The 20,123-nt window shown below is 34.8% G+C and overlaps 1 protein-coding gene across 2 annotated transcripts in view; it reads left to right on the top strand.

Annotated features, from left to right (window-relative positions):
- Window positions 1-19,748, top strand: part of SLC30A9 (solute carrier family 30 member 9) — a 40,494-nt gene extending 20,746 nt beyond the window's left edge. The window contains exons 11-18 of one of the 2 annotated variants that reach the window (XM_082316127.1): window positions 530-665; window positions 1,084-1,123; window positions 1,562-1,633; window positions 2,111-2,218; window positions 3,318-3,483; window positions 9,180-9,309; window positions 11,716-11,829; window positions 13,348-19,746. In XM_082316127.1, the coding sequence (XP_082172253.1) occupies window positions 530-665; window positions 1,084-1,123; window positions 1,562-1,633; window positions 2,111-2,218; window positions 3,318-3,483; window positions 9,180-9,309; window positions 11,716-11,829; window positions 13,348-13,392 (811 nt within the window). In that variant the 3' untranslated portion in view covers window positions 13,393-19,746. Of the gene's footprint in view, window positions 1-529; window positions 666-1,083; window positions 1,124-1,561; window positions 1,634-2,110; window positions 2,219-3,317; window positions 3,484-9,179; window positions 9,310-11,715; window positions 11,830-13,347 lie in introns of both variants that reach the window. The other variant, XR_014228639.1, reaches the window with a different exon arrangement.
- Window positions 19,749-20,123: the final 375 nt, after the last annotated feature.

The following is a 20,123-nucleotide window of genomic DNA, read 5'->3' as shown; positions in this document are numbered from 1 at the left end:
AAAGGTACACTTTTAATATTACTTTACCTCTTCCCACTGATCTTAAAAACTGCAAGTGTTGAATGTCTGCAGTTAGCCAAACTACTTAAAGATGTCACAAATTTTATTCCCTCTAAATTAGCATTATAAAATATGTAGACTGGCTCCCTATAAGGCTAGAGTTTTCATTTAGAAGTAGCATTTCAATAAAATGTAACAGTGACATGAATGTTGATTTTTTTTTTTTTTTACAGTAGTAAAATCTTCAGTCTCTGCACAAGAGCTAATACAGCTGTGTAAACAGCTTGTTTAAAAATAAATTAGGAAAATATCTATGCTTGATACTACTTGCATGTACTAGGTATCCTTTTCCAAGGGGCTTTTTTTTTTCCCTTGGATTAGGTTGGATTTAGCAGCTTTGTCTTAAATAGATGCCCAGTCATATGATGATAATTTAAGACATATAAAAATTAATGGAAAAAACTTGTAGATATGTTTGCAGAGATATAGAATTTTATTTTCCTAAATCACTTTCTTTGTTTTCATCTAGGTATGGTTTCACAAATATGCGCTATATTGCCTCCCTGATTAGTGGGGTGGGCATTTTCATGATGGGTGCAGGACTTTCTTGGTATCATGGGATCATAGGTTTACTCCACCCTCATCCTATAGAATCTCTTCTCTGGGTAAGCTAATTTGTTTTATATTGTATCTAACATGGGTGACTTAATAGATAGTAGTGGCACAGTCTGAAATTCACTTCCTGAGTCAGTTTGAATCCCATCTCAATTAAATCAAACCATCCTTAATGAGAATGTGTTTTAAGAAAAAAATCATGTTGAACTATAGCCGATCTTATAGCAAAATGAGCTGTTCTTTAAACCCTGCATCTTCCCTTCATACCTCCCAAGAGGTCCTCCTTTCCTATTTTGCAATATATTGCATAATTCAAATGTTGTTGGTTGCCTTCTGTTTAGGGACAGCTACAAGGCACAGTGGGTAATGAGGTTATGGAATGCTGCGTTTGGGTAGTCTGTGGTGAAGAGATCTGTACAAATATGCATATAACATCATAATTGAGGATTTTTTTTTTTTTTAATACAGGCATACTGCATTTTAGCGGGGTCATTGGTATCTGAAGGAGGTACGCAGTTTCAAGAAATATTTCTAGTTAAGTATTCGTAGTCTCTAAGAGTGCAATGTGAGTAATAATTGATCCTTGCTTAAACAGTAAAGTTTTGAGCTCTGTTGCAAATACTTGGGTTGTAAACAAACAAAAAAACCCTGGGAAACCTTTTTTTCTTATCTCTGTGTATAAGAAATTGAACAGATCATTTTAAAAGTATACGTAGAATGCCTTTTTGGTATTAAACTATCAGTGAATATAACTGTGCCAATTTGTATGGGAGACATGCATGTAGAAAAGATGATTATTGATACTTTGAATAATGACAAAGCATAAAGTTATCAGTTTTCTTGATGATCAGTAGCTATGATACAAAGAAGAGTTCCCTCTTCTCAAAATGGAAACAAGTCTTTTTGCCTCTAACCATTTTCAGCAACTACTTTGGTGTTGTTTCAGCTACCCTTCTTGTTGCTATAAATGAAATTCGCAGGAGTGCTCGAGCCAAGGGTCTGTCGTTTTATCAATATGGTATGTGTTGTTATAGCAATAAGGTATGTGGTTATTTAAAATAGAATCTATTTACCAGTATTTGCATAATGATGGAAACAATTTTATCTGTTTTGCCTTTTCCTTTCTCCTTGCTTTGTTGATCTGTTTTCTGTTCTAGTAACAAATAAATTTTACAAATTAGGTGAAAACTTGTTGATTTAAGTAACACTACTTAGATGCTTTTACTAAACTACTTGTGTTTTCCAGGATAAATGCCCCTTTAAATTTTTCAAACATTTTGGAGAAGCTTCCGTAATTGACACAGGGCTTGTTCTGTGTATTTATGAATGCTTTCAGAAGTGTATGCAAAAATTCAGTTTACCTATATACTTACGGAAATATTTCTCTTTAAGTTGCTGCTGTTAGTATAGTTTGTTAAGTACTGTGCATAACGTAGTAAAGCTAAGCTTTCCAAAGAAATGTTTTTGTTTTTTTTTTTTTTCGTTGTATACGCAGTTGTGCAGAGTCGTGATCCTAGTACAAATGTGGTGTTACTGGAGGATGCTGCAGCAGTTCTGAGTGTGGCCGTAGCTGCTACCTGTATGGGTCTGACTTCTTTAACAGGTAAAATTCTGCTTCAAACTGAGGCAAGCAGGATGTGAATTTCCCTGTGTGCATGATATGGACACAGAGCATTTAGTTTATATTGGTTGACTTAAATACATCTCTACTCGTTTTCTGATACTTGTACTGTGTAAGCTTCTGGAGGTTTATACTGTTCTCTGATCTGATTTCTAGTGGTTTGAGTTGAATAAAGAAATTGAAAATAAAGAAAAAAGTTTGTTTTTTTCTTATGTCTGTTATTGGTGGGGTTAAGCTTGAAAGAGTACGTGCAGATGGGTCTAACTTCCTTTTGAGCTATTTTGTCATACAAACTAAGGTATTTTTTACTAAAGGTATTGTAGTCAGTTGTGTAAATCACTTTGTGCCATGGTGGGATTACATAATTTGAGCTTCCTTATTCAGTAGTGTGCAGCTCCGTGTGCATGTGGGGAGGATTTAAGGAAGCAGTTTTTTCCTTCCTTTTGATACGTAGTGGTCTTAGTGTTATCTTCAGATTACAATAGCTGCTCCTGAACAGTGTGGCAAACCTAACTTATACAGGTAGGATCATCTGTATGGCAACTGATTTGAAGTCTGTCTTTGCTGCACAGTTAAGTTTTCTAAAGAGGGAAGATTATTTATTTGTCCCTTTTTAGGTATTGGCTTTGGATTATCAGTTGTTTAAAAAAATAAATACAGTAATTTTGTTTCTTTGTGGCTTCTAGTGAGTTAATTGCAAGTTCCATTTTTTTATATAGAAATCAGTTTTTTATTCCATCTCTAGTTTCCTTCATAAACTTAAAAATACATTACTGTTTCTACAAATCTGAATATGAATGAATATGTGCTTAAATCTTATTATATAAGTACTGTATTCCAGAAGTGGTTAATACTTGCAGGTTTTTGAGTTACTGATAAAAGAACACAGACTTCTGTGCTACTGCCTGTGTTTAGGTGTATATAATTTTATATTAATAAAGGTAAATCTATACCCACCAAAAAGCAAAAGCCAAAAAACCCAGAAAACCCCCAAACTACGTACTCTTTTCAGCGTGAAATCTAAATTATCTGCTGTGTTTTAGAAATGCTCTGTGAAACTAATTTGATGTGTCTTGTTTAGGAAACCCTTACTATGACAGTGTGGGATCTCTAGGTGTTGGAACTTTGTTAGGAACTGTGTCAGCATTTCTGATCTACACTAACACTGAAGCTCTGCTGGGACGATCCATTCAACCTGAACAACTGCAGCGACTCACCGAGTTACTGGAAAGTGATCCTGTAGTAAGGTAAGAATCTTTACAGCTCAGTCTCTATTAAGAACAACAAAAAGCAAGAAAATAACATTTGGAAAAAATAGTTCAAGCACTTTAAATAAGAGAAATCCAGTGAGATTGATTATTTTTAGGGTGGATTCTTCTGTATTGATATTTTGGAATCTTAATTATTACTAATTTCTATTTCTGTGCTAAAAGTTTCAATAAGTGAATACTTGTACCTCTCAGATGTTCCACAGCTGAAATAAAAGTGCAAATATGTTCTAACAGTTAGATTAATTACAGGAGTTGACAATGACTTAATGAGAAAGCCATCACAAACTTAAAACTACTTTGAAATGCATGAAATGCAAGCACTTAAATGATGCTGTGATGTTGCTTTTATAGTTTATTAGCGCTTAAATATTTAAATTCTGTTACTGTTAATATTCAGTGTCTGGAATTCTGTAGCAGTTGGCAGTGAAGTGTTGCAGTAGTATTATGATGTAATAGATTCTGCATGTTAGATGCTTACAGAATGAACTCAATGCTAATTTTCTTTGGAAATCTGCAGTTTGTAGTGAAATAAACTTATAGCTCATTGTAATTCTGAAATCTTGTTTAAATGCTTTTTAAGGAGTTATTTTAGCTTACTTTAACCCTATTAACCTTGATTTAGAAGCAAACCCCTTTTTCTTAATCTTTATTCAGGAATATATTTCTATGTAAATCAGATGGAATATTTTAGTGCTTTTTATATTCATAGTCATTACTGAGCTCTAGAGGGAAAAAACCAAGCCCATTAGTTAACACCAGAATACTTGAAAGAAACTAAGTGCCGCATCATCTCAGTTGCAAGCAACAGGTCTGAACGAAATGACCTTCATTCCAGAAGCTAAACAAGATTCCTGTTTTGGAATAGAATTGTGTTAGAGTTTTCACATGTCAGTAACTAAACTCTGTTAATTTGTGGTGGCCCTGGACTAGTCTGAATGGTGGAGCATGTGTCAACAGTGCTGTATTAGAGTAGGTGAGTTCACATGGTTATTTGTACACAACTTCAGTAGTTCTTCTTTCCAAAGTGCACGGGTGGCTTTTGCTTGTTTCAGGCTGGAATCATAAAATTTCTTCTGTCCCAAGCAGCATTTTATATTCATTCCATTTTGTAGATGGTTATAACTTCTCAACAGAGCAGACTTGGTTCCTCTCCTTCTTGCTGTAGTCATTTTTTTAAAAACAAGAAGTAACTTCATTTTAAAAACGCATAAAGAATAAAAAAAGTGAAGACTTGGTAAGAAACTGTGTTTCTCTTAAGGTTAGAAGCTGAAACACGTTTAGGTACTTTTCATAACACTGTTTGCAGGACCTTTTGTATGCACTTGGTCTTGAGTGATCTCTTTCTTAGATCCATTGCATTATCTGCTTTGATATTTTTTGTGTGTGTGTTTTTTTGGTTTTTGGGTTTATTTTTTGGTTGTTTTTTTGTTTTGTTTTGTTTTTTTTTTTAGCACACACTTTGACCAAGTTGTTCTTGTAACAAGCCTAATATCTTGAGCTTGGTTAACTTACATCTTCTAATAAGACATCTGGTCTTGATCTCGAAATTCTTTGAGATATAAATGTATGTTACCCTTGCTTGTAACTAGGCATAATTTTGGGAAGAAGCTACTCTAAAGTTTTTTTCTTATTCCAACTGTTGGTTAGTTAGGTTGTTTGTTTGTTTTCAACTTTTTCCTTTGAAATGAGGAAGTCTTTTAGCACCAAGTATTTCTTCAAAATGCTGCTTGTACATTTTCATCAACATAGCTTTGGGCTTGTAAGAGTTTCAGCATTTTCTTGAATGTTCAAACTCTCCCATTTTCTTAAATGGAGTTGTGTAGTAGTATGTCCTACTCTTACATTTTTCCTGCTGACACCAAATGTAAAAGAAAAAGCTTCTGAGTACTGGTCTGCTTATAAAGCTGTGCCTAATACTTGCTCTTTTTATTTCAGCCTTTCAGGGTTTTCAGCTATCAAACTGTGTCAGAGTTCTCAATGCAATCCTTTTTGCAGTTGCTGCTTCCCAGAACAGTCCTCCCTTATTCTTTCAGGGAGGGTTTGCAATCTTTCTTTTCAGGTGTGTTCTGCCAGATATGAAGGGGATATATTAGGGAATCATTTAGTATTCATCAGAAGGTATTTTAGATCCAAATTGACCAAAGGATCCAGAGGCTGATTGCCGCTCTCCCCTGCCCCTGTCAGCACCACCACCACTTAACTTATTATTCCGGGAGTAACTTGCCTGAACATCATGTTCCACTGCTAATTATAAAGTATTTGGTTTATCAGACAGTACTAACTGCTGTACTACTAAAATAAATAATCTCTGTGTTGTTGATCTTTTTTTTTCGGCTGAATCTTGTTTTTTGATGGTGGGGTTTTTTTTGTTTGTTTGGTTTTGTTCCCCCCCCCCCGGGTTGTTTGGCAAGACATACATATCCTAAAACCTTAATGTCTGGAATTAATGCTCTTAATATATACTTTTTTTTCCCCTGCCTTTTTCACTACTTTTCCTTGGTTTGTCAGGCAAAATTGTCTTTAGTTAAATGGGTTGCCTCATTTGCTGTTCTTAAATTTTGGTACGGTGTTAATCTGCTCTTTTTAATTCTCATCAGTATTGCAGGATGAAAAATTAATTGGCCTTCACAGTTATTCTTAGTTCTTTTTACTCTTGAATGCAAGTTACGGAACTTGCTGAATTAGAAGCATTTTTTTCCTTTTAAACATCGAATTTGCTTCTCCGCTACTAATAGGGAAATGCTTTGTTGTACTAATATATTGTTTTGCTTTTTAAGATCAAGAAAACAATGATTATTGCATGTTTCTGCCTATTCTGTATCATCAGTAACAATTTTACCATTTCCATCTAGTAGCTTGTTTCCAGGTTATTTTTTGGTTTTGCTATACTTAAAAAATGTTGGTTTGTATCACACACAATGCCTTTTTTTATGCTTCTCCTAGCAGTTTGCTGGACTTCATAATTTCTTTTTTAGGCTCATGGCTATTTATTTCCCCTTTCTTTTCATTTTGCTTGTTAATTCCTAGTTGTAGCCCTTATTTCATTTGTGATCCAGAATGGGCTTTCAGTCAGAGTAGTTCTCAGCTGGAAAATTATTTTATTTTTTTTCTATACAAACATTCCATTCGTAACTCTCACTCACACCTTTGGTGCCTAAATCTTTCTTGTGTTCAGCTTAACTGAAGTGTAGGAGATTAGGCTTTCAGAACTGTGAAATAAAATAGATGATGTAGTACAGACTGTCCTGATTCTGTTCTTATGGAATATAATCACAGATCCCTAGGCATAAACTATTCTTAGTGACAGTTTCATCTTTAATTTTTACTTCATTGTAACAGCTATTGGGTAATTGTGCTACTGTTGTGCTGGAAAATTTGTCATTCTGGTTTGGGGGGGGGGGGGGGGGGAAGTGTTACAACTGAGGGCTTAAAACCCATAACTTGACATCCTCTGATAAATTTTTCTTTAATGTGAAACTTGCTCTTTTCCCTAGTTTGAATTGATGGTGTCTATAGCCATCCAGAAGCTTCCATAAGCAAGCTTTGTAGTTTAAGTTTTAGTATACACATTTGTATTTTTAAATTGCTAGTGATTTTTCTCCTCCTGACTCACTGTCTTATCTTTCCTGGACAGATTATAGGCAGTAAAGTAGATTTTTTTTTTTTCTCTTCACATTTACAGAATATGCATCGTTCCACTGAATTTTATCACGTTACTGCTTTAATGAGAATCTCAAATATCTCTTGTTATCTTCTTGCTTAGCTCTGATAGGCACTTGATGTATCTTCAATGTTTTTGAATCACATGGATTCAAATTCTCTTCAACAACCCTCACTGAACCACATCCGTTATCTTAAATACCCTCTTGTGTGAGGAGGTAGTTTGATGCTGGTTAGGTTACTCCAGTTAATACTGTTTTGATTTGGTAGCTTCCCAGAGAATAGCTGTGTAAATTTGATTGGAGCTGGAAATTCTTTATTGCTACCAGTAAGCTGATAGTTCTTTTAATCTGCTTAAATGTTTACTAAGATGTATTTTTTGGTGCCTCTATATTTAGTTCATGTTCTATTTCTTTTTTAATGTGCTTACCCCTCCTCCACCCCGAGTATTACAAGAAATATTCTATAAACATTTCCTGTGACTGTTTATCTTAAATTTCTGCCTCCTGTTCTTTGTTGGCTGTTCACTCTAGCAGGCTACTTCTGAAATATATGCCTTCTGCTTTCTTCCTGCACTGCCTGTGAAGTTAGTTCTGATTTATAAACATTCAGAAGAGAAGAAACATTTCTAGTTGGGAAGAGCAAATTTGCTTAAGACAAAGAGCATGCTAAATTTAAAGATGCTGTGAAATTGCACAACTTAGTAAAATGAAGGAGGGGGAAAAAAGTTTAGTACTTTCCATCAAGTGAGTTTTATTGCTGAATCTAAATTTTGTGTTAGAATTCAAAAAATTTTCAAGATTGCTTTTTTTCTGTTAATAAAACCAAAGTCTTTGGAATATTTCATAGTTGACCTCAGATACTTGTTTTGCTTTGGAAAGGTCAGAAGAAAGAATTTTAAAAATTTGAAACTTCTGTGATTTGTGTCCCATATTTTAGTTTGTGCTTTTTTTTTGGCCTGATGGAAAAATGTGGAAACTTACTCTGCAGTGGCGATTTTAAAATCTACTTGGCTTTAAAGATAAACTAAGTTTGTGTTAATCTAACTAGAAAAAAACTAGAGTATTTTATTTTATGATTTTTTAATGTTTATTCCACTGTTGAAATGCACCACAATATGTCTGGGTCCTGAGTTTGGTTCATATCTTATTATCCCTGAAAAACAGAGGGCTTCTTGTTTATTACCTATATTGACACATCGCGGAGTTTATCTAACAAACTGGAACAAAACTATGCTATAGAAAACCAGAAGTTTTTCAAAGGATCAAAATATAAACATATTGCAACATTCATGTCCTAGTTATCTATTAGGACCTCTAAATATATATACATTTTCAGCATTTACAAATAGCTGTATTGTGATCAGTTATGATAATAATTCAGTATGATCAAAAATGAGTTCCAAACACGATATCCTTAACTTTTTCTTATGTCAGATGTAACTTTGAATAGAAAATTCTCCAAAAGGTCATGCCTTTACAAATTGTAGTTATCTAGGAAAGGCCACTTCTGTAATTGCAATGTGTGCTTTCAGTAAGTGACAATAGATAATTATTCCTTACTTCAGAATTTAGGGTACTTAAAGATTGTTGAATAGTGTCATGTATACGTATATGCACAAAAACTTTCGTGCAGTAGCAAATAGTTGAATTTAAAAGTTTAACTTAGAATAGGGAAGTTCTCACTTTCTGTTGTGGGATTTTTTTTTTTTTTTTTAATACTATTAGTCTAGTTCTAAATCTGAGATGCTTCTTGTAGTCTTTCATTGCAGTGAGCCATTTATAGATGTGATGGTGTAGCAGATACCTGTGGAATTGGTATAACCGGTTAAATATAAATCAGTATTTAATGGAAGTGTGTGGTGGCAAAATGAGGATATGTTAGTCAAAGGCAGTGGCCTTTTAAAATTACAGGATCATTTTACTGTGACAATATTGTTAACATCAGAAGTCAAACTAGCTAGTTGTTTGTTTTATGTTGTTCTACTTTTCTTTAAAAATTATGTGTTTCAGAGCAATTCATGATGTTAAAGCCACAGACATGGGAATGAGCAAAGTGAGATTCAAGGCAGAAGTAGACTTTGATGGACGGGTTGTTACTCGTTCTTACCTGGAAAAACAAGACATTGAACAGCTGCTACAAGTACGTTTAAAAAATGATTTTGTAACTTCCAGTATGTGATATTTACTTTCCAATTTAAAGTATGTCTAAAACCAAGATTTTCAAGTAGGTGAGATGTATTCCACTACTTCATTTTGAAAGATTGCAGATGTTTTTACTTTGTGTTAATGTGTTAAATATCTGTACATGGAATCATATTATGTGCTGCTGAAATAGAGCTGCTTCTGGGCTGAGTAGGGCCTGGGTAGGATGAGGGCAGAGTATTTTTTATTCAATTTTTTGTTAGAAAATACATTGTCCAAAATAATTTTGATCAGAACGTAGTTCTTCCAATGAATTTTTATTGAATTACAAGATCTCTAGTTAAAACTGGAAGCCTGTCACCTGAGAACAAGCATCTGTTTTGGAAGAGCCATTTGCCTTGGGTGCTGAAGATGCAGTGTTACGGTTTACAGATCCTGCTATTCAGAATAGGCTTGAATATGGATTGCTTGCATCACATGACTTAGCATTTTGACAGTGTTTAACAATTAGCCACCCTTAAGTAAGTGTCTGTCTCGATTTTATTGTCGTTCAGAGTAGCTTTTCTTAATCCCTCTCTTCAATATAGAAACGCAAAACTGCTTTCAGTTGGATTCTACATGGCAAAGCTATGAAGTATGAAGTAAAGAATAACTTATCTAAATTACAAGGAGAGTTTTAAGTGGGCAAAGCATTTTGCTTGCTTACCCATTTTCACCAGTAACTTGAGTATATACATTTGCTTGTGTACCTACAAGATTTCTTTCTTTGCTACCCTTCCAAAATGAAATGTCGATGTCAGATGTCTGCATTTTATGTCTGTCCGTTAAACATGACTTAGAAGTTATCTGAGTTTACTGCAATTTTTTAAACCATTAGTCAGTGTCCCAGTTTTTAAAAAGTACCGCCCTTTAATGTCAAAATAAGAATGTATGTATATTATATATATAGTGCAATAAGTGATCTGTTCATGTATTGAATTTCAATTTCATACACTTTTGGGAGGAGGAGTGCTGTCAGCTTTGTACAACGGAGGCACTGCAGGTTTGCTTGGTTTTATATTGCCAAGTCTCAGTTGCTTCGCTGTTGCAGCTGTTTAGTATGCTACTTTTCAAAGGCTTTGTTAGCTTTTATTCTTTACCCACTGTTCTCTTTGACGATTGCATACAACCTTTGCTGGATCTTCAACTAGTATTGTTGGGGAAGTTCTTCCTGATTGTTTCTAGGTTGGCCACTGTTTCTTACACAGGTCACTGTAGTTTCATGTAGTAACCTCGTGTCAGCTATAAAGCCATTTTTAAAGGATAGCTGCTTTCAGGCTCAGCCACCCCCAGTCAAGGGCGGACGTAGTGCTTGCCTTTGATCTATAGTTTTTCAAATAACTAGCTCATTCAACTAGCATTGCTATCAGCATTACTCTTTCTAAAGTTGTGAAATATTTGTTGAAATGCTGTCATTCAGATTAATCTGGTATCTTTTTCTTGTTAGACTTGCCATGATCATAGTTATTGTGGTTGGGATATCTTTTAAGCTCACTCAATTACAGTATTCCTCTTCAGTTTTAGAGTAATGGGGGGGGAAGAAATGGATGCTGTATTGTAGTTGTATACACAAGAAGAATTAGCTATTTAATAATGACTCTGTTAGCAATAACCTATTTGTCCTAAATATACTGCAGCTGTCTTGCCTAAACTATGGCTGAGATACTACAGGGCAAATGGCTTCTGGCCAACTTGGTGTGAAACCTCTAAGGAAAGCTCATGATAATGCTGTAATACATGCTTTGGTGCTTCTGATGTCTGTGTTTTTTTGGAGGGAGGAGCATAGCATCCTGTCTTCCTTAACCTCATTCCTTCAGTCTTGTACACTATGGGTCTCCTAGTCTGAGTCCCTGTCTGTGAGTTTTTTGATATTATGGAGGAGCCGTATTTACAGCAGCATTCATAGTAATCCTTGTGGATTTTCAGACGAGTTGGTAATGTGATGCCCAGAGTAAACAGTGTAATGGAATAGCAAGGATGTATGACAATGAGGAAAGAATACACAGGGGTACCCTGCGCTGCCTTGCTGTGAGCAAGGGCTATCCCAGAAACTTCTAGAAAATTGAATGAAATTCTCTGAATGTATTTGGAAAATAAAGGAGGAAATCCATTAAACATAGAAGAAGGTTTTATATCAAGTGCAGGTGGAATGGTAAGCCAGCTGTTTTCATTGAACAGATGCTACTCTTCTGTCTTTGAGACATAAGAACAAATGACGTTTTGAAAGGAAATGGCAAAAGCTGAAAAGTGTTTGGGTTTTTTGGTGTGTTTTTTCCCCAACGTGAAATGTGTCAGGACCCTCTGTAGTATTATTCCTTTCTTTTCTTTCCCTCATTTCAACTTCTTAAATTTGATTTCTTCCTAGGAAATTCAACAAGTGAAAACCCTTGAAGAATTAGAAGCCTTCATGCTTAAACATGGTGAGAATATCATTGACACACTGGGAGCTGAAGTAGACAGACTTGAGAAGGACCTAAAGGTAAAATTTAGCTGCTTATTAGAGAGTGCTTATTCTGTGATATATTTTAAACAATATCGCTGTATCTGCTTTTGGGGAATTTTATTGTAAATATGGGAGAGGGGAAGAGGCTGATAGTCCTAATGCAGATTTTCTTGCTGTAGTATCATTGACTAAGTTCTGACCAGCAGCAAGCCCTTTCTTTGCCATTGATTCATTTGTTATGTATTTTGTTCAATGTTATACCACTGTAGAACAATATTTTCGTGAAATGAGACCTGATTGTGTCTTTGTTACTGTATTCTCAGAATGCCAGGTTATTTACAGGCTGTTGAATTCTGTTTTGGTTGTAAAGCAGCAAATTTCAATTTTTTTTTTTTTTTTTAAATCTGGTACTTAGTGTTGTATCAAATATATCTGAGTGTGTTGAGGGCTTTACTCAACATTTTTGCTCTTATTGAAGCAGTACAGTGTTTACTTCTTTTATAAGCCTGTCATAGCTTTCTTATCACTACTTTTTTTTTTTTCCATTCTGTGATTTAAATATCCTTTGGTTGATGGCAAAGGATTGTTTCCATTTTTAATTTTATAATTATATTGTGGCTGTTAATCTTACCTTTTCTGGCATGAATACAGAACTATAAGCATACTGACTGCCAGACAAATACAGTCCTGTCATGACTGCCTTTTGCAGTCATCAGGAGACACTGCTCAAGAACATGTCTGCCCTTGCTTATTATATTTGATAAATATTCTAGTTTTTGTTTCTGTCCCTAGAGTGGTGCTGTTTAAAAATGAAAATCTTATTTTTGAGTTTAATTGCGCCAGCAGATCCAGTTCTTCATGGTTTTTGAGGAGTAGGATCATGACTAAGTATTTTATAAACATGAATACTGTTTTTTGGTATAGGCAGGGATTTCAGTGGTTGTGTTGCTGTTGAATATGCTTTACTGAATATGCTAGTCAGATTCACATGCTGGATGACTTTGAAGTTGGTGACTTTCAGTAAACCTGTCATGGATTACACAATCCATGTAATGATGATAACATATTTCTACAGTATCAGAAAATGCATATTTCTTAATAGAAACAGTGTTTTGAATCGTTATAGATAGCTTCAATGGCATAGAACAAATTATTTCAGCAATCTTACCCATTGTTCAGGAAAGTATCTGTTAAAACTTTCTTAGTGAGAGATATATATGTTTATTTGGACAGTTTTATATAAAAACTACCTACCTTCTTAAAATCAAGAGAGCTGCTTCATACTTTATAAAGTGTAAGAACTAATTTATCTGTGATGTTGAAAAGTATTTGTCAAATAAAAAGATGACTTAGCCTTCAAAAAATTGCTTATAGTATGGGCAATGTTTGTTGATGCTATTCCTCATTTTAAAATAGTCCCTATGTTACTAGAAAAGGGGATTTGTTATCCAGCTGCCAACATCATACCAGAAATACATTATTTGTATCCATGTGCAAAATGTGTTTCAATACTTTCAATAACAATGTGTGTGTGTTAAATTTATTTTATTTCAGCAACGAAATCCTGATGTTCGTCATGTGGATTTGGAGATACTATAGACTTGGCAGAAGAAATCTTCAAGTTGCTACCATTTTGGAAAGAAGTCATGTAAAGGGCTGAAGAGCTTCTGAAATTGCAGTGACCTCCGCACCATACCTTGCTTACTTTTGCTGTAGGCTTCCTGGATTGTTAGCACTGCTTCTGTTTCTGGAAGAGCGCTAGACTCGCAGACAAAAATTTCCATGGCAAAATCAATTTTAAAAAGCTACTTGACTTAAATTCCACAGGAGAGTCTGTCAGAGTATATTTACTGCAATTCAGAACTTAAGACTTGAGGTTTAGTTAGGCAAATATAGCTGCCTGGAAATATACAACACATTTAGTTTTTCCATTTGTGTCCCTTTGCAGTCAGTTTGCACTTCTTTAGTTTCTTTCAAGATATCATTAAAGGTTCTTGGGAGATATTAAGATTAGCTAGGAAGAGTTTGTTCCAGTGGAACCTGCCAACCTTAAACTAATTGTAATATTTCAACTGTGTGATTGTTTCACAGTTTTTCTTTTCTATGAGATAAATTCTTTCAAACAGGCGCTGGCCTTCTCTCAAGTACCATGACCTGGAAATCTGCTTTTTGCCACTGTTGTGATTACCAATCGCACTTCAGAAAAATAAGGTTTTTCTCCTCGGTGGAGTCAGCTGTATGTGGTTAGCCAGAGTATGTTAAGTTACTGTGAAGAAATGACTGTGTAGAGATTTCAGTGACCTTCCTCTGTTTAAATTTTGTTCTTTTTTCCCCTACTTTGACACTTGTTCTCTTATTTGTAAGTATCTTCAGATGTAATCTGGGAGATATTTATGGTAGTGCTTATTAAAAGTTACCTGGCATTTTTGGCTTTTTATACTTTTAAGAGGCTGTATTGCCAGATAAGGTCTTTGCTAGAAGGTGTAAGAGATGTAGTTGGAAGTTACAATAGTAAAAAATGTATTAGAACTATTTATAATTAAAAAAATGAATACATTGTATTTTTAATTTATTTACCTCTAGACATTATCTGTTACCTGAATTCTAAACTGCTTACTTTGTGTTTTTTAAGAATTGACCTTGCTGGTTTGGGAGAGTAAAGAAATTCTATCCGTGGTCCTCAACAATCCTGAGATAAGTGCTTAGAGTTTATAACTTTGGAATGTGCAATTCTAGCACTGCATATAATCAGCCTCAAGGCTTTCTGCAATTGGCACGCAAGTTGTACCAGATTCTTTGAGACCCAGTCTTTATTAATAAGGCTGTGAGTACTGATCATGCAAGTTGAAATATAAGTGAAATAATTGCATATAAATAACTTGGAGGAAAATCCTTTATGCACTTTAACATATTTCAGTAAAATGAGAATTGCTTATGGGTGAGAGGTGGTAATAAGACCCTCCTAGTGACTCAGTTGCTGAGTAACGACTGACTTGCTGAAAGAAGAAATGTTGATATGAAACACAGGTCTTCAAAAATCCATTTAAGATTAAATTATAAGCATTGCAGCAAATGATAACTGTGGAGACCAATATGTCCAGATTTGACTAAAAGCTTTTTAGAATGTTTTTTTCATACTAAGTGTCACTTACCAGTGAATTATGAGAATTTAAAATAGCATGCCTTTTGACAACTGCAAAGCACTTTGCATGCTGGTCATTTTAAGTAGAAAAACATTCCAGAGTTTAGTTACAGATGGGACTTCACATACAGTAATTGTGGGTGAACGGGTCTCTTCAGTACCCTTGTCCATAATCTCTTTTCACCGGTGGCTTCTTTATAGCATGTTAGCTTACTATGGCTAATCCAAAAGAAGGCTTACTTTATCTGGTTTTCTCCTATTGTAGAACTAATTAGTGTATTTAAGCCTGATGATATGAAATGCAGTTTAAAGGTAATTTGAAAGTGTACTGTATCAAGTAAATAAGGGATATTTTAGCACCACTATAAATCATTTACCTTTCTCCTCACCGTTCCGTGTAAACTTCATCTCATCTCAGTATGCACTGTCTTATTCATGAAGAGCACTGGAATCTGATAATGCATAACCTCTTTCCTTCTTCCTAGAATATTTATATGGATTTTGAATTTGAATAAACACTTTAATAAACCCGTTACTCCAGAAATCTTAAAAACCTGAAGAGAAGTAAAACTGGGAAAATCTTCCTACTGGGGAGGTTAGTGGAGACAGCCAGTGTGATCTAAGTGGTTTGTATGCTGGAGTTACTGATGAATGAGTAGTGTTGGTATGCACTTTGCAGGGCAGAAATTTCACTGAGAGGTTAGTAAATGAATACCAAAGTGTTCCCATATTTTATTTAAGAGGAGGCATAAGTTTATATTCTTACAGGGCATCTGTTCCAAAAGCCTATAAAAATGTTTTCTTATTCATCAGAGATGTAATTCGTATGAATTCTGGTCTTAATTTCCTTATCTGAGTCAGAAGCATACCCATCCACACGCCTTTTGTTTGTATTCCAAGACAGAATTCAGATCCTTGTCTCCCAGTTACGTTATTGATTATCATGTCACAATATGTTAAATTTAAGAAGCCAAAACTTGAATATTTTTGGGTACATAACAGTTGCATAGTTTGAGGACCCGGTTCCATTTTTAAAAATGACCTGGATGGTGATGTACCAGAAAAAGGCAGGCAGACTGGTTTTGGCAGTACCTTCTAAGTTTACATGTCTTGCAGTTGGATGAAAATATCAATTAATTAGGCTTGTCAGGTTGGAAAAGAAAAGTAATTCCAAGCTGTTACATTTTAATATATATTATAATTTGCAGATTGTTTTTAAGTTTTGATGTTTTTACTGTTTTTTTTTTCTTAACTGTCTTTATGATCTAAAACTTCAGGTGATGTGGGTCCAGTACTTACTTTAATTTTGGTGGTTTTGGGGAAGATGTTTAGCTAATACATTTACATGATAGAATCCTCAGAATTAAAGAAAACTTACAAAGTGTGGAAGAGTAGACCTTTTTCTTTATCACAAATGTGATTGCATAATGTTTCTTTTAGATTAACTTTAAGAAAAAGGATTTTAAGGAAAAGGAGCGAGGATTTAGCTAACAAAGTTATATTCTAGGATTTTTTTCAATTAAAGTGTGGTCTTTGGAAGTAATTTATTTTTGTATACTGGCCTTGCAGGTTCTATTCAAATTGTGTTCAAAGTACTACCGCCCTCTGCTTTGCGAAAGATTGCTTACATGTTGCACAATGTCTCCTAATTCTGTAAAACTTGGGATGTTTGAAATAATTGTCCTAGTGTTCCAATATACCGAGTGATCTTAATTTATTTTAAGTCAAAGTTGGCTGGATGCTGCTAATATGTGTTTTCCTGTAGAATTTGTTTTTCTATAAAAGATAAAATTCTGAAATGATACCTTTCCTCCATGAATCAATTTCAGGTCTAAATTGTCTCCTTTATACACAGTGGAATTCAGTATTTGATGTGGTTCCCCTCTACCCCTCTACTTTCTAAAGCATTTATTAAGCATATTGTAGTAGTAAATACTTTAGTGGACTACTGTATTACAGAGACTGTTTGCTGTGTGTTCTGGGCTAGAAGTACCAAGGACTCAGGGAACAGGAGAAGATTTTTTTTTAAGGGCAAGTTGCATCCGTTATCCTCTGTGACTCACACTCAAGCTGAAGGGTTTTTTTTGATTGGTTTTTTTTTTTTTAGCCTCTGCTTTTCTCCTTCCTTGAATTCCCACACAGATTTTATTTTTTTTTAATAACTCTTACTTTTAGAGGAGGAAGCCATTATGAGCATCTTACATTTTTAATAGCAGGGCTAGATGCTACTCTTGGTCTCTGGATTTGGTACTGTACTACTTGTTCATTGATCAGTGACAATAGTGATTGATTTTTTTGACAGCTACAAATCATATTAGCTAAAAACTACCAGAGTTTTCTGATTCTGGCAGGTGCAGTTTTTTCAGCTCTATCCGGAGACTCAGTTTTTATTGAGAGATTTTTACTGGCCCTTCTTTGATAAGGGAGAGTACGGGGAAGAGTTTTAGCTATGTTTTGTCCAGGTAATACACTGATTGCAATTCTGTTTTCCTTGTTTGTTATCATTTTAGTTGACTTATCTTTTTTCTGTAACAAGGAAAAAAATTATGCATTATGGAAGTACCTCTACTAATGATGAGCGCATCGAATACAGGCTTCCTGTAAAGAGTTTTTAGGCTTTTGTGTATTGAAAGTGTGGCAATTTTTGAAAATTCTCAATTAAGTAATCCTTTTTTTTAAAGTTGATTTACATGTATTTCTTACAAAAGAATCCACAAAAGCATATTGTTTAAGATTTGAAAGAAAAGTATTTCATTTTATGGTCATATGTTCTTAAGGCATTTTGTCGTGGTAGAATAGACCAATTGATTAATATTGACTGCTTCTATTCTTATTGTTAGCTCTGAATAGAGAGTACAACTAACATCTCTTTTGCAGTTTACCTACTTAATGTAAATGAGAAGTCGAGGTGTACCAAAATTTTTTTTTTGTAGAGGGGTTGCATAGCTTAAATAAGTAGTTTTTCCTTTCTTCTTAGTGAGACACAAATAATTAAGATCAAAAATAGACTATATCTTTAGTACACGTGAAAAGAAAGAGGAATCCAAGCTTTAAAGCACAATAGTCAGATTTTTGAAATGCATGTCCTTTGAGGAAAATAAAATGTGCCAGGAGCCCTAAGTGGTTGTATGGACTATAGAAACTGCAGTCAATCAGGCTTTGCTGAAGCAAAAGAAAAGAAACTATAACAAAGTGTGTGGTAAAGAGAAAAGAATACAAGGAAGGAAAAAAACTAAGGTGTCGAGCACTTGAGAATAGGAAGAGATGAACACAATCTAAAAAATGTGGCCAGAAATAAGAAATGATGGTTGGAGGGGAAAAGAACAGTAAGAAATTATATTTTATTAGAATGCATAAAACTACGTAGTATGGCATTCTCTTTCTTTTAGCAGTAGTCAGATAGTTGGGTGATTCCTCCCTCCCACCCCCAGCAAAAACTCATCTTTTTTTTTTCCTGTATTGCCTCCATTTAACTGTTTCCTAATATGGTATTCAGTCTTGCAGGTATAAACCTATTTGCCCTCTGAAAACTTAGTCTTACTGCTAAGGGTGATGATGTAGTCTCAGTCTGGAGCTTTGTTGGTGAGGTACGTATTTGGTGAGTGGAGGGTGAGTAATTTTAATGGTGGAAACGGAAGCTGGAGTGAATTAAAGAGAAAATGAATTGATGCTTTCAGCCAGAAGATGATTGGAGCACCATACTGAAGCTGTTATGGGGAAAAAAAAATGGGTGCGGTGTTCTAAGGTCTACATAATTCTTGCAATGGACTGTAATCTTTGGTGAATATGTTAGTCCGTATTTTTCAAGTTGCTTAAACATCTGTGGATAAGATTTCTAGTTAAATCATCACATTCTGAAAAGGAGTTAAAGAAAACATTCAAAATGTAATGTGAAAAGGATGAACGTTCTTAAAATACCACAGACAGATACTATAACAGATTATAGTAGATAGGCAGGAAATGGTTGTTCTATCCTATATTACATGAGGCTCCTGAGAACAATTTCTTTTTTCCGTGTAAATCAAAGCCACCAATGAAAATAAAAGGTCTTGGTTACTTTTTAGAAGTGTTCCACTAACAGTAAGCCTGGTCAAATTTTTGGGTTCTCAGTGTTCATAGTGCTGTTATGGGGAGAAGGTGCCTGTTAAAATAGTGGAATACAGTTCCACGCTCTAGGATATGTTTGATTTTTGTAACCTAAATTTAGACTGTATTGAAAACTTTTGAGGTTCTGATCAGCTGCTTCACATCTGAAGACAGAAGAAAAAAAATATGCAATGTTGTATAAACGATGTAATATAAAGGTGTTTTTGTAAGTTTCTCTTCAAATTAAAGATGCTGAAGAACTATGTAAGAAGAAGCATTTGAAAAATGCCTAAAGCGTTTGGAAAGCTTTTTGGCTATTGCCAAAATTGTATTAAATCTGAAAGTCAACAGTGAGGATTTTCACTGGTGGTAGAACTTTCGAAGGGCAATCTCAAAGTTGAAACGTTTTTCCATGCAGCCTTTTAATCAAATGTATTCCCCCCGCCCCCGATGTGCTTTTTTGTGTGTTAGCTTTTTCATTCTGTGTCTTGGTTACTTCATATTAGTATGGGGAAGTAATTTTGATTTGTGTGGTGTAAACATTTAAATATTTCTCTGCATATGTTCTTTCTTTTGTAATTATACTTGAATTCGGTACATCCTGTAAAATGTCTGGAAGTTACAATTATTCAGTAAAATGTTACATAGCCAGTAAAGGTTGTGTTCTGTTAATTGAAGCAATTTTATGTATATTGTAAAGGTAAGCAATAACACTGGCTTTAGGCAGTTGATGATTGGCTACGTTTCTGAATTCAAAATGCATATAATGGTATTTTATGGATGCAAAACAAAGGTTATATCCATCTATTTGTACTAGTTATTCAGTTTGCCTTTGCGATGTTGACAGCACACACTCTGCGAAATAGCATGCACTCGGTACGTGAGCAGCCTGCCTAGAATAGCCAAGCTATATTTATCAGTAGTCCGTACTTCACTGGCAACTGTGCCTTCCACCCTCTTCACCCCCACCCCAAAGAGCGCCCGTCCTTCCCCAGTACAGAGTAAGCTCTTTCTGTCTGGCTCAGAGGCCCCAGTGGCGCGGTCTCCGGTTCGGACTACCAGTCCTGATCCAGATCTAAGGGTGATGTGAAGAAAGGTAATA

The sequence above is a fragment of the Platalea leucorodia genome, assembly GCF_965183815.1.
Source record: "Platalea leucorodia genome assembly, chromosome: 6".
Classification (NCBI taxonomy): Eukaryota; Metazoa; Chordata; class Aves; order Pelecaniformes; family Threskiornithidae; genus Platalea; species Platalea leucorodia.
The sequence above is the reverse complement of the archived record's forward strand: the minus strand, read 5'-3'. Positions and strand labels throughout refer to the sequence as shown.